The 16,784-nt window shown below is 40.5% G+C and overlaps 1 protein-coding gene, 1 long non-coding RNA gene and 2 other non-coding genes across 5 annotated transcripts; 3 read left to right on the top strand and 1 right to left on the bottom strand.

The window, feature by feature from the left end:
• The first annotated feature begins 1,430 nt into the window (after window positions 1-1,430).
• Window positions 1,431-2,973, top strand: LOC115364176 (uncharacterized). The gene is made up of 5 exons (XR_003928642.1): window positions 1,431-1,604; window positions 1,951-2,030; window positions 2,216-2,276; window positions 2,468-2,531; window positions 2,738-2,973. It is a non-coding gene; the product is annotated as an uncharacterized LOC115364176 (long non-coding RNA).
• Window positions 2,318-2,390, top strand: LOC115364511 (small nucleolar RNA SNORD49). Its single transcript, XR_003928688.1, has one exon. It is a non-coding gene; the product is annotated as a small nucleolar RNA SNORD49 (small nucleolar RNA).
• LOC115364510 (small nucleolar RNA R38) lies at window positions 2,575-2,644 on the top strand. Its single transcript, XR_003928687.1, has one exon. It is a non-coding gene; the product is annotated as a small nucleolar RNA R38 (small nucleolar RNA).
• Window positions 2,974-3,095: 122 nt separating the features above from the next.
• fbf1 (Fas binding factor 1) lies at window positions 3,096-16,547 on the bottom strand. Of its 2 annotated transcripts, XM_030058632.1 has the most exons (32): window positions 16,091-16,547; window positions 15,439-15,469; window positions 15,295-15,324; window positions 15,138-15,174; window positions 14,962-15,034; window positions 14,720-14,770; window positions 13,921-14,020; window positions 13,713-13,793; window positions 13,518-13,565; window positions 12,594-12,731; window positions 12,378-12,498; window positions 11,388-11,539; window positions 11,189-11,282; window positions 10,618-11,076; window positions 10,458-10,523; window positions 10,305-10,360; window positions 9,484-9,864; window positions 9,289-9,341; window positions 9,159-9,206; window positions 8,935-9,066; window positions 8,589-8,689; window positions 8,203-8,409; window positions 7,705-7,812; window positions 6,567-6,706; window positions 6,295-6,413; window positions 5,778-5,900; window positions 4,712-4,897; window positions 4,282-4,458; window positions 4,015-4,152; window positions 3,818-3,917; window positions 3,588-3,718; window positions 3,096-3,459 (listed from the first exon to the last, which is right to left on the bottom strand). In XM_030058632.1, the coding sequence occupies exons 1-32, from the start codon at window positions 16,091-16,093 to the stop codon at window positions 3,382-3,384; spliced, it is 3,762 nt and encodes a 1,253-aa protein (XP_029914492.1). In that variant the 5' UTR covers window positions 16,094-16,547; the 3' UTR covers window positions 3,096-3,381. The 2 variants fall into 2 exon arrangements, with proteins under 2 accessions (XP_029914492.1, XP_029914493.1); XM_030058633.1 differs by lacking the exon at window positions 9,484-9,864.
• Window positions 16,548-16,784: the final 237 nt, after the last annotated feature.

Below are 16,784 nucleotides of genomic sequence, written 5' to 3'. Positions count from 1 at the left end.
CTGCTGTGGGACCCCGAGTCCAGCACAGCAGCTTTCCTAGTTTAGAGTCTCTCCCTAGTGACTGAGAGGGGAATGGCACAGGGATGGGCTGCTCCAACCTGGATGCGAGCGCATCACTCCATCACTTGTGGTGGCCTGCACACCTCAGTGTAAGGAAGCCCCCAGCTTGGACAGTGAAAAAAACAAACAAACAAAAAAAAAAAAAAAACATGGTGTTATTTAGTGAAATCAACTCATCTCTAACCATCAACACAACACATAGCTCAGTTCAGTTTGCAAATACAAGCCGCCATAATGAGGTTATGTCACGCCACTGAAATGAGTGGAAAGAACATCTTACCAAGCATTATGAATTTTAATAAGAAACATTGTTGGATAATTAACATACCCCCAGCATATATTACATTGCAGTTACCCCTCAGAAACCCTCTGTTCTCTTTAATGATAGGAATTTTGCTGTATAGCAGAGGTGCCTGAACATTTTTGAAGTGTACAATCTTCTCTGATCCGCCAGTAAGCTTATGCTGGCCAAACTATTAGCTTATTTTAGATTAAAAAAATAAAATAAAATAATTGATAGGTTAGATGCTCTTACCCTGCCCTACCCTTCAAGGCCACAAGAAAAGGCTTGTGGCACTGACTGCAAAATGGGATAGGCCTATTATTTGGAATAAAATAAAATAAAATAAAATAAAATAAAATAAAAGACACCGTCGAAATTAATCATGGGCTGAAACCAAAACTCACTAGTGACAATCAGTGGATATTATTTTACAATTAATTTAGAAAATGTAATCATCTGTGTTTTTATTGAGCATTGACCATCATACAGCAGTTGATGTAAAAATGGGCATAAAGTTTCAGAATGAATTCCCGCTCGAGTCACATAACACTGCATTCTGAGAGTTAATAGCGACGTGATTGTACTTTCTGATACTTTTTTTTTTTTTTTTTTTAAATATATATATATATTTTTTTTATATAAAATTATTTTATATATTTTTTTATATAATATATATATATATACATATATATAAGCCAGGCCTATTCTCCATCAATCGTATGGTATAATTTTTGACATGGACAATAGTAATTGGTTATATTAAGTATTGTTGAAATATTTATATATAGTGTTCTCATAGTTTTTGTAACTTATCATTAAAATCATCAACATTGTAGTTCGTTGTCTTAACAACACTACAGGTGATGATGATGACGACGATGATGAAGATGATGATGATAATAGCAGTTCGTGAATCTTTATCACCGCGATATAAAGGCAAATGCATTATTAAAGCCAGAGATGATAAATTGATAATGAGTTGAACTTTTTCTCACACCCTGTGCGTGCCACTACTCGGGGTTCCATCATTGGTGAAGAATTAATCACATGGGACGTGACGTTTACACTGTATAAAAACCTCATCGCGCGAGATTTACGCTCCTGTTGGCGAGCTTGCTGAAAGCGGAGGGAGTTAGAAGAAGGTTGTGAACATTTTTAAAGCATTTGTGCCGGCAACAGTTAGTTTTCATATTCCATAATGACGTTGTGTCGAAACATGAACTTGAATGCAGATCGTCCGCCATGAAAGAAGACTGCTGATGTGAGTATTACTGCACGAGAGGGTGCTTAGGTCTCTGGAGCTAACTGGCTAGCTGTTAGCCTGCGAGCTTGATTTCAAACAGACACGTGCAAGAAGTGATATTGGACAGAAGTAGCCGTCCTGCTTCACAAGTTACACGACATGACTGATAAACTATATCACCTTATTATTTGGCATTTCCGTAAGTTATATTCAGTTGTAGTTTAAATCTCTGAACAGTAATGTTATAAATGTCGCGACAGAGGAGCGCGGCCTCTTCAACCCCACAGCTCACATGGACGCTTGTCCTGACTTTTGGGTAACCTTACAGACCCCAAAGTAATCCAGCTGTTGTCCCATTTCACAGAAAACCTGGACCAACGTGGGGTGAACAAGGCTATCCTGCCTGCGATGAGATCATGTAACAGCAATGATTTGATGTCCAAGGTAAAGTTTATTGGAAACCCATTATTATGGCTTACGTTTGACGCCCTGCAATGCAGTGATGAATTTTGTTATCCCTGTCTGAATCTCAAATGTGGAAACTGATGGTATCTGATGACTTGCTGCACACAGATAGGTGACGTGACATAACGAAGAGCTTTTATTAATACTTTCATATCATCACACAGGTTGCCGAAGCTTCATTTCCGCTTTCACTGCGCAAGCCTGCGAAGAGGTGTCGTGTTAAAGGTATGTATGAAAGAGTTTGTTTTAATCATGGTTGCTGTGGATTCAGTGACGAAATTGCTTTATAGGAAGTGCCGTCTGATGCGATAACTGACGATGGCAAAAGCTGTTCTGAGAAATGCCACAATATCTGTGATACAGGCCGGAGTAATCGTGCATAAATGACCTCACTGTAGTTCACTCTTTCTCTACAGGTGTGACACAGTTGCCTGCACATCTGAGATGGCCGATGGGTCCTGAAGTGGGGAAAAAAAGCAGGTAAATGCTTCACAAGTCAAATTTGAGAAATGATTTTGAGCAGTCAAGCTGGTGATGATAAAAGTTATCCCTGTCTGAACATGTCTGTGGAGTCATGGTAACCTGAGGCTTGATGTGAGACACTGGACCAGAATGAGATTGATGGAGAACGTGGAAGTTTGGGTTATAGTAGCTGTAAAATCTTAATGTGTTTTTTTAATTTACAGGTTGAATTAAAGAAGAGGCAGATGCATCACCACCTTGTGCTCAGTGAAGTTACCGGACAAGATTAATGGATCACTCCTTGCAAATGGAATATTTTAACCTTGACTGTGAATGTTAATCAGTCTGGTCTCCTGGTCAAATAAAACCATGACTAATTCATGACCCTTTTGTATTCATGTAAGAGCCAAGAAAGATTGCTGTAAAGTGTTTAATAAACTTTAAAGCATGATATATCAAATTCAAGTGTCGTGGCACATTCAAGTATTCAAAAGGTGAAAAGTAACAAAACCCTGTCCTCTTCATCCCTCCCTGTCATCATTCTCCTTGTTCTGCCTGTTGAGGCGGCTGTGTAGCTGCTGCTTGTCTAGGCTCATGCCCCCCTAGTGCCTCTGTCATATCATCTGCAAGCATTTTTTTTTTTTATTAAAACAATTTAATTTGCTCACTGGGTTGGCACCTATTGGGCACCTGTGTGGCCAGGAAGGGGTTTCCCTCACTGTGGTCCTTCAAGATTTCTTCCCTTTTTTTTTTTTTTTTTTTCCCCTGTTATGATCGTCCTGTTTGTTATAAACTTGGGCATGTGAAGTCCTTGGGGATTATCAGTGATGTTGGGCTTTAAACTTGAACAAAGGCTACTACATCTTGTTCAATCTGTGTGGAAACTGTAAGATGATTTCTTCAATGTATCTAGGAAGAACTGCTCATCCTGGAGGTAGTCCCGGTCCTGTGAAGAAATCATGGCATGAAATGTAAGATTTTGAATGAAGTCAGTCAAGTTATTAAATTAAGTAGTTATACTGTGATTCTAGAGCTAAGGCTTTTGTCATCCACACAAAACGTCTTCTCAGTCACCTTCTCTGCCGTGTGCTTGAGCCGAGCCAGCCTGGCCTGGAGCTCGATGGACTGAGGGCTGGCGACTGAAGTCAGGGGAGTAATATTCAAAGTAGATGTCAGCTCAGCGTTTGGCAACATTGAACTATAGTCTGGAAATAAAAATGGCAAACAATAGTTTAATTGTTTGCACATAAAAACAGTTTCCTGTTAAATACATCACATTCGGAAAAAGCTTTCAGGTACCTCACCTGTAAAAACTGGTGGCATCATTTGTGGTAAATGGGTGATGGGAAGGCCCTGTCTCAGCCTCTCCATTTCCCTACGTAGAGCAGTCATCCTCATCCGCTCCTGTTAGCAAAACTGTGTTTAGATCCATGCTGTGTGAATATTCTTGGTAGAAGCCTAATCCATAGGTTACAGTTGCCCATCATGTTGGCACACACACCTGAAGGAGCTGCTGTTCCTGCTGCCTCAGCCTCTCAGTTTGGGAATGGATACTTGTGAGCCTTGCCTTGTGTTCAGTCTCTATATGTGTTGCCCTCTGCAATGCCTGCTCTCCTTCCTCATACTTGTCGGTAGCCAGCTATAAAGAAATGACAAAATTCCTATTACGCTCTGTTAACATGTAGCACAACACCGTAGCATAATGATGTGTAGAAAGGTTAGTATTTTGTTAATGTACAACTCCATAATCAATGTACGGCTAATGTACCTTGCTGAAGGTCTCCACTTCCTGGGCTCGTGTCTTCAGTCGTACAGCTGTGATGCTTAGCCTTTCTTTCTCCCGGCCAAGTTCCTCTCTTTGTCTCTCCAGGGCCTCCCTGTCTTGTAGCACAGCCGCCTCCTTCTGTTTTAGCTCTCCAGCACGTAGCTTCAGGTCTGCTTGTTCCTACAACAGAGAAACCAGGACGCAAAAGCAATTAAGTGTATTTTTTATGATTAGGAAGATTTGAGGCAGGGGTCAGCAAATCTTTTGACCTGTGGCCCTTACTTTAGCTATTTTTTAAGTGTCAGGTGTTGTGATGAAGTTCTTGGTGTTTTCATTATCCTTATACATTAAAGGTAATATGCCTACAAAATATGCCAAACTGAGTCAAAATCAACCAAAATAAGTCCCTTTCAAAGCAGCTCTCTCCGCTCACCTGTGCCAGGCTGATGATGGAGCCCTCCCTCTGGGCATCCCTCTCCAGAGCCTTGCTGGCCTCCCGTTCAGCTCTTTCCTGCCTCTGCTTCTCCTGGGTGTGAAACTGGGCCCACTCAGCCGCCAGCTTCCTCCTCTCCTCAGTGCAGTGCTGCATCACCGACTGCTGCTCCTCCAGCAAGGCAGTCTGACCAAAACAGCAGGGAAGAGCCATGCATGGGTGTAGAGTTATGAAAACTGGGAGAAACACATTAAGCTGGGGGGTCTGGAGGTCCTCCCTCAAGAAATTTTGAGCGTCAAAACACTTCATTCCCTGCATTCTGGTGAATTTTTATGCACCAATTTGTTCCTTTTCTGCATCATTTTAACTCAGGCATTATGTATTGCTTTCAAATATTTATTCTCCTGTAGCTTGGCTTCATTCAGCATTATTCCTGTTGAGTGAACCCACATATAGGCATGGTTTACTCTTCTGTCCTCTTTTGTGTCTTTTGTTTGGGGAAGTACATGTTGATGTGCTACCTACTCACATCAATTATAACTTAATTCATTTTAATTAATTTATAAACGCCTGGCTTTTAATAGCTCATAAGTGTTTCAGCAAGATCTCTGCTCATGTTCAAAACTTTCTGAACATTCAAAACATATGTTATGGAAGGTGACTGATAACAAGAATACAACACATGCCTATAGTGGATCAAAATATTGACCGAGCAAGTTTTTATGGCCAGGTGAATGATCTTAAGATTATTTAGCAAACTTTCTAGTAATTTCACAACCATGGTAATCCTGACTGTACTATATTAACTCTCACCCATTTGTTTGTCTGTGCCTCTCTCTCTCTCTCCCTCTCTCTACCTCAATGACTGGTACTTCCTGTAAGAAGTTCACATTTTAGCAAAACACCATTATTCATGGAAACTACAACTAAATATTAAGGAAGACGTATCCCATATCCAACCCCAAGAAACCTACACCAATGGAGGCATGGCAGCAAGGGAAGGCTCTGTCCTGTTCGCTGTGCTGGTGCAGATACCTGGGGAAGTAAGAAAGCCTGTAGACCTTACCTTGGCTCTTTCCAGCTCTTCCCTTTCCATGTTGATATGCATGGTGAGGGAGCGCTTCTCCTCCTCCAGGCCCCTCTGGATAGACTCTGCCTTGGCCTGCTCTGCTGTCACCTTCCAACGCTCCTGGGACATTAAACACAGAAAAAATGAGATATATTTACTCCAACTGGGAAATAACCAGTGTGAATAGTTAAAGCTATGTCTGCATGGGCACAGCTATGTTATACCATACCAGAATTTCAAGGCAAACATGTATAAGCTTAAAAAAGGATATTCTGTGCAATTTATTTGAAGCATTAACAACCATCCAAGGCCTCCTTTGTTTTCACTTTAAAAAGCCTGTCCATTTACAATTAACTGCAGTGTAGGTGTTAATAAATGTGTCATGGAAGCAATACACAGTATGTGGACTTAACTGTTTCAATTTACTTCAGTTTTCTTTGTGTAGCAGCTGTGAGGTCTGGGATGTGTGTGTGTTTCTGTATTTATGTCCCCTTATAGATTTTCACCCCCTGACCTTCTCAAGCTGTCTCTGCTGCTCGGCAAGCTGAGTGTTCATCCGAGCAATGACTTCTTTAAGCTGAGCTCTTTCCTCTGCCATGGCTCTCTGCTGCTGGCCCAGACGCTCCTGCAGCACTGAAACACACGTGATGCAAAAATGTGCTTAGAGAACCACATAGAGGCAAAGCATATCTTCTCTGATCCTATTTTTATGTCTAGCTCAAAAGTGTATATACAGTGAGTATGTGTGTGTGTGTCTGTGTGTGTGCGTGTAGGTGTATTAGCTACTTCGGAGCTGTTCATCTCTCTGCCGTGCGCCCTGTTCCAGGCCCTGTGCCGTGTGTTCATGGGTGCTCTCCACCCGAGAGGAGAGATCTCCCAGCCGGACAGAGAACTGCTCCATCTGCTCAATCACCACTGTAAGAGACCTGCAGGAAAACAGTACACCTGTTTGTAGAGAATGCAATAAATTCAGAGACCTACACCAAGGTGGTTTTGGCCAATGTTGAAAATCTGTTTCCACCACCACCACCATGACCGAAGGGAGGCTGCATGGCTTCAGCTATCAGAAGCCATAAATGAGCCCACCTGATCTGTAGGAGAGGAGTGGCATATGCCAACCCCAAGCCTATTTTAAAAATATAAAAAATTGTAAAGGCATTATCATAAAACTGATTTGGGCTTAATCTCCCTTATCTTTCTGAGGTCCTCCATCCACTCCATTTTGATAATTTGAACGTTAAAACACTTCCAACAGTTTAGCATGAACCACTGATCAAACTTTAAAGTGTTGGAGCAACCCAACAATTGATCTGGGCTTTAAGTAAAAACTAAACTGAGATTTTAAAGAAGGCTTTAATTTAAATTCAATTTTAATTCAGTTTTAAATTAGGTACAAACAAATGTACAACAACGATGACCTTTCTTCACTATACTGAAAAAGATACTAGCAATACACCTTGCATTTTGTTGTTGTAGAATTTCCCTTAAATAAACAAAGATTTAATCTAGTTTAAGGATTAATCCCTTAAAAGATAATACCAGTACATTTTTTTTAAAAATTTTTACACAGTTTTCATACGTTGATGCAGACTCACTAATAGTAAAATCTGACATATAACAGAATGATGCAGTCCTGCAGTAACTTGGTCTTGACAAATACTGAGTCTCCACTGATGTATGAAAATTGCTGGAACTTATTTACAACTGTTTAATGCTTTATATAGTGTTCACAACCTAAATAATAACCTAATTAGAAACTTTTGATGAACCATTTATCAGGGTAGTCTTATTGCAAGTACCAGAATATCTGTTTACATATAGCATGCATTACCAAATGATTAGGGGAATGTAACATAGACGCAGACAGCAGTAAATGGGCTGTATCTGTGAATGATGTTGGTATTGTCCTTTAATGATTTCTAACCTGGTCTGAGATGTTGCACTTGTGACTGCATCTATCTCCTCATCCTTTAGCCTCTTCAACCTCTGGACCTGGTCCTCATGGTCCTTCTTCATTTCCAAGATAGATTTCCTGAAGGACAAAGTAGGACAAATATGGAAAAAAACGTGAAATAATGACATCACTTATTTATGTAATGTATGCATATGTTCTCCAGCATAAACTGCATTATATAACAGCAAGACTCAGACACATTATCAGACATGTTCTAGCTGATGTTCAGGCCAACTCATGTTGTACCCAAGGAACAAATATTGATTTTATTTATTTTCCCTATCTTTTATTCTTATGTGTGAATACTTCGAAGACATTTTTAAGTGAGTACACAGGTTGGTAACCCCAGTTCTGTTAAGAGTGCTCATTACTTATTGCTTTATTATTGTACCCATACTAAAAGTAACGCCTTGTTGGGTTCTAGTGTATGAAAATGAACTATGGGAAAGATTGGTTCCCTTGCTGTACCTCTGCAGGTCTCTGAGTCTCTCCACCTCACGGTCTCTGTCCTGCTGGCTTTGGGCAAGTCTGCGCTGATGCTGAGCCTGCAGTTCTGAGCGCTCCTGGTCAGCCAGCCGGGTAACTGTGGCCAGGCGCTCCATTAGGTCCTCGCACTCCTGCTGTGCCCGTGCTTCCCTCTGGGCTGCGGATTCCTCGAGCAGCTTCACACGTGCCCTGGAAGTGCAAGGAAATATTTATATGTCAAGTATAAATACACATAAGCTGCTTTAAGTGCAGGAAATATGCATAATATATTTTAGACATGTACACAAGTGCTGCAGATATCTAGTGAACACACACACACACACACACACACACACACACGAATTTCAGGAACACTGATTAAAACCTACTTGTGTGTGTTCTCCAGGAGTTCCACATCCTGCTTATGCCGTTGCTGAACATTTTCCAACAACATCTGGCTTTGGTCTCGCTCCAGCTGCAGGGTTCTTATCTGAACAAAAACATGCAGGAGTGTTAGACAAGACATTCAGGTAACAAGGGAAGGAGAGTTTGGACAGCAGGGTGATTATTTTTTTGATTATTAGACAAAAATAAAGGTTTAAAATGTAAATAATGAAATCACCACTACGATTGTTAGCTCTTGCATTGGTATGTATATGTCTTTATTCATTCCTACAAATAATAGGCAGTAATAGTAGCATTGTCCTCATCATGGTCCCAATGGCTTCCACATACCTGTCCTTCCAGCTGGATGATGCGAGCCTGTAGAGCTTGATGTTCTCCAGACTGTTGCTCTTTCACTCTCAGTGGATGCAGAGACCCTGCATCCACAACACCAGCTAGACTCAGCAGCTGAGACTGCATCATCTTCAGGGGAAGAGTAGCCAAATCACAAATAAACAATGATGAATATGCTCTTTTTTTTAGTAAATGAACTACTAAACAGATGCGCTTCTTGCCTGCTGTTGTAGTAACAGTTGTTGCACACTGTCTGCTGAAAGTGTCATCTGTTGAGAAAATGGTCTTAGAAACATCAAAAAATCATAAACATGAATAAAGACATCCTCAATTTTGGCAAAGCTAGAATACCTGTTGTTGGACAGCAGTGGCTGTATTCTGCATTTGGCTTTGTTGAGGTATTGCTGAAAAGAAAAAGACCATGGTTGATCATTGGGACTCTATCAACACTGCCACTGTGAAATGACATCATTAGAGGAACATGCTACTTTATCTAATCTAGCTATCTAATGGTCTCCAATATCATGTTTCCCTAAGATTACCTACACCATGTAGAGCTGGGCAGTGTAGCTGCCTTTGGGTTGGATAATTGCTGCCACTGCAGGGGCTCAGCAGCCTGACTGGGCCATCCTTGTGCCCTGGAGTCCTGATGGGGTGTGAAGTGGTGGGGTTGGGACTGAGACTGAGGCTGAGGTTGGGGGTGGCTTACGCGAGAAGCTGGGGCTGATAAGGGACCAGTAATTTCAGGAGGGGAGTTTGAGGGATGAAACAAAGCAAAAGTTTGTTCATGGTTGATCTTTGCGGGGAAAGTGGCTGGTGAAGGGGACATTACAGTGGGTAAGAAAGTGTCTGGATGTGGGGTGAGAGTATGCTGGATGACAAGCGATGGAGGCTGTGGTGGAGATGAGAGGTTTGCGGGAATGGTCTCTGTACAAAAGGAAGAGTTGATTCAGCAGAATGTTGGTTGCTGGTTTCCTAATTTTACCAGAGCACTGAGCCAGCTACTGTAGATGTGCACGCTTTCAATAAGAGTTTGTGAGCACACAACATGTTGCCTGATTTGTTTAATTCAACAAAATGACAGATTCTGTTGACAGGCCTGGATCTTGTCTCTGATCTGTTACATAATGTATGGCTCTAGGACAGTGTGACTAATAAAACTGATCAAATCTAAGGAAGATTGCTAGAGATGCAGAGTGCTTTGGGCTGGACTTAAATGGCAAAGGAAACCATGATTATGTAAAAAAACATCATTTTTCTAGAACAAACGTTACATAGAAATGTGGCCTAAATGAGACAAAATTAATCTCCACTGTGCTGAAAGAGTAGTCACTTTGATAGATTACTTTGTGCTGATCAGTGATTACCTTGTTTGGATGTCTCATCTCTCACTGGGGTAGAGTGAGCGGTGTGGCTGGGCTGTCTACAAGACACAACAAGAGTGAACAATAGCAAGAGTCAGGTATTTATATGAATTTCACATAACTACAGTGTATGGACTGACATGAGAAATATCCTACCTGGGTTCCTTGATGGACGTTGATGTGTCCTCTCTGCTCCTGGGAGCTGATGAAGAGACCTGTTTGCTGCAAAACAGAGCAGATAATCAATCAATACTGGGAAACATGAGTGGGTTATTTGTTCTGTTACTTCTGTGGTTGTGTGTGTCTTCCACAGTACCTAACAACTGACTCCAAGTTCATCTCCTCTCCTAGGCCCAAAGAGTCTTCTTGCTTGGCCCTTCTTGCCTCTGAGTTTGATGCTACTAGACCTTTCTTCCTGCTCAGCACTCCAGTTAGCCAGTCATCCTCTTCCTCATCCTTCTTTTGGCTTTTGGGTACTTCTGGCATTGGCACTTTGTTTTCTGGGGCTAAGGTCTCTCCTTCTGTGTTTATAGCAGATGTGGCACCGCTACCAGTCAGAGAGGGCCCTCTTTCCTCTACAGCAGAGGAGGGAGTCTTTGGAGTCTTTTGCTCCTTGGTTTCATCTTCTAGATAATTATACTCATCGTTTGTCTTGAGACCAAGCCAGTCAGCTGAGCTGCGGGGGCGCGTGGAGGTGGGGGTGGTGGGAGTGGCAGGAATGGCAGATTTTGGTTTCTTTTCTGGAGAAGAGGCACTGACATCCTCCTTGGAAAACCTAGGAGAACCTTATTTATTATAATCTTTCTCTATCAAAGATATACTGTCAGCATGCAGTTCTCTGGAGCAAAAACCTACTGTAAAATGTTCAGGTTTGACTTTACACACACCTGACAGACTGCCTACGTGACTGGCGTCCTTCCGGAGTGGATGACAATGTAGGCTGATAGGAACCAAATGTAAGGTCATCTTCTAGTAAGGGTTCTAACATAAGGCAAAAAAAACAAAAATGAGCTTTGATCTATCCATTCTTACAAAGGATGCTTGTTCAGATCTATGCTAGATTAAAAGCAACATATTTTTTGTTACCCTTAGTAGTAGAGGTCTTCTCTTGTTGCTGCTTTTGAAGTGGAGGCTGGTCTTTCCTTTCCCCTGTAGGTGGTCGCTCCAGATGACGAGGGGATGTCCCGCGCTCCAAAATCTCATCCAACTTGGTACGAGTTTTCTGTGGAGGCTCACGACTAAGGAGGGAGAGGAAAGGAGGGAGGTAACCTTTAGGATCGATTTCTTGATTTATATAAAAACCTTGAGAAAAAGTCACAAAACCTTTTTTTCCCCAAATGTGTATACAACTCCAATAAAAGCAAGCAAAACCACAGCCACCTATTGGCACCGGGCTCACATTGCCGAGGTCACTGTAGCCACCTAATGGCACAAGATCTAACTATTAGTGATTGCTGACCATTACACTGTACTCTGTTATCTGCTACCTTGTATGTCGTTCACAGAACTTACACATTTGTGCCAGGACTGCAATCTTTACATAGAGAATGAGATATTAAGATTTTATGTTTCCACATTTAATAGTAATGTAATTCTGTACTAATGGAGTGTGTCTTATATTTTCAACTCACCTGAAAATACATCTATCAAGTCCATCACTGTATGTGACCAACTACAATTTTGAATGCGCAATGAGTGCCTACCACATGAAAATGAAAATTAAGGTGGAAAAACAGGCAGCTCTGGTAGGAAAGAAAGACAAAGACCTATTTTTGTGTCTCACTCTTTCCTTCCTAGCAACAAGCAATGTGGGATAGAACAGACAGATTAAACGTTGAAGAGGAAAATCCTGCTTCTCAGTCTGAAAGTCAAAATGTCAATTCCCTAAAAGTGCATAATCTTTTTGGTTTTAAATCAAATGAGATGCAATAAAACGAAATATAAAATCAAGACAATTAATCATGAGCTTAATATTCAGCAAAATAATTTTCATTATCATATTTGCCATATTGACTGGAGCCTTCATTTGAGCAAACCCACATTATGAGATTACAATGTATAGATCAGAGGTGTTACCTTTCTCTGCCGAGGCTGAGCACACTCTCCTTTTTTTTAGTACTGTAATTTTCAGTGTCAAATGTCATTAGGTCATCATCATCGTCAAATGTAAGCTCGTCCTGTTTCTTTGGTGTTGTAACTGGTGAAGAAAGAATACACACACATTACACGGTGTGTTTTATCAAATAGGGATATTAAAACTTAAGAATTATGGAAAAATAAATCAAAGCTCACCCTTTTCCCTCTTGATTATAGGGGATACTGCAGGAGATAATACTGATTTTTCAAGTTTAGCTTTATGTGTGCTAGGTTCAGGTTCTGCCTTGGTTTCCTTTAGACTCAAGTCATCAAGCAGGTCAGCCAAGGGGTCGACTAGATTGAATAATAAAAACAAAAAACAAAACAAAACAAAACAAACAAACAAACAAAAAAAACAGAATAATAAAATATCACATACATATTATATGATTAACGGGTGGCAGTTTTACAAAAAGAAATTTAATTTAATATTCCTATTGCAGTTCCTTAAAACAGAATTAGCACAACTCATTTAACACAATGCACTAAAATGTAGGTGTCATAACATCATAAAAGTTAAGTGCATGAATAGTAAATATTGACACAAGGGATAGAGAATCATTACAGTATTGTGAAAAATGTTACAGCAATACTAGGGTGTGCTGATTTTTGTTTTACAGGTATAGTGGATATCAGCAGTGTCCAATATGAACATATAACATACTTAAATTTATACTTAAAATACTTAAAATATACAATACAATTATGTCCAAATAAATTTAATTCTATTTTAATTATTGACTTTGACTAAGCATATGTCTTTATACAAAGCAAAAAATTTGTTGAATAGGTATTTTAGGAGTTGGGAAGCAACTGAAGAACAGGGCACTTTACAAGATTAGCTGAATTAATCAAACCCAATTTTTGACCTAATAAACCATCATAAGTATAGTGGCAAATCACGCCTCAAGTGGTACAAATTTGTGTGGACTACTCAACTGGGGGCTTTTGTCACATACACCTATCCTAAGTAAACTATACACAGAGACAATAATAATCTACTGTTACAGTTGACACTGATTGATATTATCCAACTAAAATCTAAAGGCCAAACTGAGACATGAATCTGTGTCAAGGTACCTTTAGTGTAAGGTGTTTGGCCTCCACCTCCACCACCATCATCATCATCTGAATTAATTCAGCAATTTGAGAGAACAATAATACACAGTTATCTGTAAAGTGTGTACAGCTTTCTTAATGGGACGGCTTGGTTGATGCTGTTGTGACTGATCAAGGCCAGTCACAGGGTCAGATGGGTATGGGAGGTTTACTCACCAGAGAGGGTGGGCTTCTTGTAGGAACGTATTGTGGATGAAGGGGCAGAGCTTGGCTTCTTCCACTCCGAGGTGGGCTCATCTGAATAAAGAGGTTAAACACAGCTCTCTCTCTCATCACTGTTATTAATGGAAACATCAAAGCCAGTAATGATATAAAACTAATAGTGAGAAAGTAATTTATGGAGAAACACCCTGCACCAAATTACCTGTTCCCTCTGGTTTATTAGCTGAGAGCTTTGTTTGTGTGGGGGCTGAGCTAGGCTTTTTCTTTGATGCAAACAGGTCAGCGTCCATATCATCCATGTCCTGCACAAGGATGAACACAAACACACACTGTCAGTGAACATGTACAAAAACCAGTAAAGGAAAACTCAGTCTCTTAGGCTACAGTCACACAGCAGTTTAAAGTGACCCTATTCTGATTTTTTCCTAAGATCTCATCTTTTTGCCTTAACTGTTCACATTCATCTTTGTATGTGACCTGTATCTGACATCAGTGTGAACAGATCTGTACCATGACCTCACATTTGCTGCTGAACAACAGAAAATGTCATTTGCACAACAGTCCATCATCACAGTCAATAAAATAGTGGTGCAGGGTTTCATTTCTTGACTTGTTTACTGTGGTAACAGTGATGTGGTGGCAGTCCATCAGCTGCCCAGGTCAAGGGCAAGAAGACAAAAAAGGACTTTGTTAAAGCATCTTCCCATATATTTGTTAAATTAGCAACCTCCTGTCTCCCTGTTGTTGCTGTGTTTTGTGCACCAATGCAGACACTGAATAAATGTTTGTCAGTGGAAGAAAATCCAAATCAATTCTGATGTGATTTCACATAGCCGTCACATCAGCAGGAATCAGATATGTATCTGATTTAGGACACCATATGAAAGTGGCCCAAATCAGAATTAAAAGTGTCAGATTCAATGTGCTAAGAAAAAAAAAATCAAATCTAGGCTACTTTCTACTGGCTGTTTGAATGTAGTGTTTGTTTTTCCACGATTTACCTTCAGGCTCTTTAGTATATCAATGGGATCTGCCTCGGAGATGTCAGATTCCTTGGAAAGAGACAAAAATAACAGAAAAACAACACAAAAAATTGGCCAAAAAAAGAGAACCACTGCATATTTTGTGTGCAAACAAAAAAAATAGCATATTTAACACAAGGAATGTAACACATTCATCTTAATGGGCCTATGCCAATTGCCCATGTGACTCTCAGATGTGAGTTCTCAGATAGCTAACTCACCTCAACATCCCCACCGTCCCCCTTTGCTGCCTCAGCTAACATACTGTACAAGTCATCATCATCAGCAGAGGAGCTGGAGAGGAAAAGAAATATTCTTAGAAAATGGGAAGACTGACAATATAAAGGCGATAGTATGCTACTCTTGAGTTTATTGGCTTCTGACCTCTTTGACTTACCGATTGCCTGATCCACCGCGAGCTGGTTTCTTCCTTACTAGGTATTGTGGGCAAATCAATGAAAGAAAATACCACTATGTTGGAAACTGATAATACAGGGATCAGGAAAATTCATGTGTCAATAACTGGCCAGATTGTCATAACTGTGCTCGCTTACAATCAAATAAGTCTTTATCTTCATATGAACCTGGGGAAAAAAATGATAAAGTGATTAAATTCAAGTGGATTATCAACTGAGGTAAAATGATCTCCTCTCTGTTTATTGTAGTATGGAGAATCAAATCAATCTTGCAGAACTTACTCTTGAACAGCTTGCTCTTCGGCTTTGATGCCTGTAAATAATGGTAACAAATAGTGACCGGAATAGATCAGTATGAATCATGGATCCCGCAAATCAACTGTAACCATCCCATAGAAACAGAATGATTTCATCCAAAATTGAATCATGTTATGGCTAACGCTACTTCTATGACATGATTCACTTACTATTAACAGTGGGTACATTTCACTGCATGGTGTGTTTGTTCCATTTAGTTACAAGTGATTCAAACCATGCATTCACTTGCTTCTTACTAAAGTAGTCCAAGAATACTACAAAAATGGCAAAATACAACAACATTATGATGTAAGAGCTGGCTAAAATGATACAGGGTTAATGACTGTACTCATTGTTAGTCAAAGTGTCTACATCTCACATCCCTCTGTCCAAGTGTGTAGGCCTAAACAATCTAACTACTGTGTCAGCATAAAGAAACCCAAGAAGCTCATGAGAAGTTATGAAGGGTGGGGACCGCTGCATGTGTCCATTCAATTTCTATGATGCGTATGAAAAACATTTTTGTGTTGGCTCAAGTCTGACACGCCATACCGCATCTTAAATATGAAAGCAAATCACAGCAGGCATCATGACACGCATCCACATGTTTGCTTTGGCTCACGTCTGACATACTCACCATGCCGAATCAGCTGCTGGACTCTCAAACGGGAGAGCAAATCATAACAAGCGTCACTATTGGCAACCAAACGGGCGGGCGTCTGTGTTCAGGACTCCGTTAAGAACATGATTACAGTTTACAAACGAGGTTATCCGCTGGGTTGTTTCATATTTACTGTGAGAAAGTGGTGTTACAGCACGACGTCTGACGTTAACCTTTTAAAATCTTAACGTTAGCCAGTTAACGTAAAAGTCAGTTAGCTACACCACCGTTAACATTACATTTGGCTGACCGTTAGCCGTTAACCCTAACTTTACTTTGCGTCTATCCTGCTTACGTACTAGCGATAATTGTAAGTAACTCAAAGTAATGAACTGGAAATGTGCAACAAAAATGTGCAACTTTGGGGCTAAACGTTTGCTAACATGAATTAACCGACACTCAATCCACTCCTTTATAAGTCTGTGCCGATTCATTCGCGGCGACCTCAGCGTGTACTTCCTGTTTACAGTCCATGGTGCATTGTGGGTAATGTAGTTCTAGTATACCCTCTGGCTTAAACGTTTGGAAAGGATTGCTTTGTTCTGGGATATATGCTGTGTGAATATCAGAGTTGCTTGTGTTGGACTGCGTTTGACAAACAGCGCATCATAGTTTCCTCACATATGTGTATCTAAAAATGTGATTTCATATTCACCACCAGATGGCATCT

The sequence above is a fragment of the Myripristis murdjan genome, chromosome 8 (assembly GCF_902150065.1).
Source record: "Myripristis murdjan chromosome 8, fMyrMur1.1, whole genome shotgun sequence".
Taxonomy (NCBI): Eukaryota; Metazoa; Chordata; class Actinopteri; order Holocentriformes; family Holocentridae; genus Myripristis; species Myripristis murdjan.
The sequence above is the reverse complement of the archived record's forward strand: the minus strand, read 5'-3'. Positions and strand labels throughout refer to the sequence as shown.

What these genes read in the sequence shown, in the direction of transcription:
- fbf1 (XM_030058632.1), bottom strand. An exon ending in GAAGAGCAAGCTGTTCAAGA is followed by an intron (nt 15,325 to 15,438) that starts GTAAGTTCTGCA and finishes TTTTTTCCCCAG; the next exon opens with GTTCATATGAAGATAAAGAC. An exon ending in TATAATCAAGAGGGAAAAGG is followed by an intron (nt 12,499 to 12,593) that starts GTGAGCTTTGAT and finishes TTTCTTCACCAG; the next exon opens with TTACAACACCAAAGAAACAG.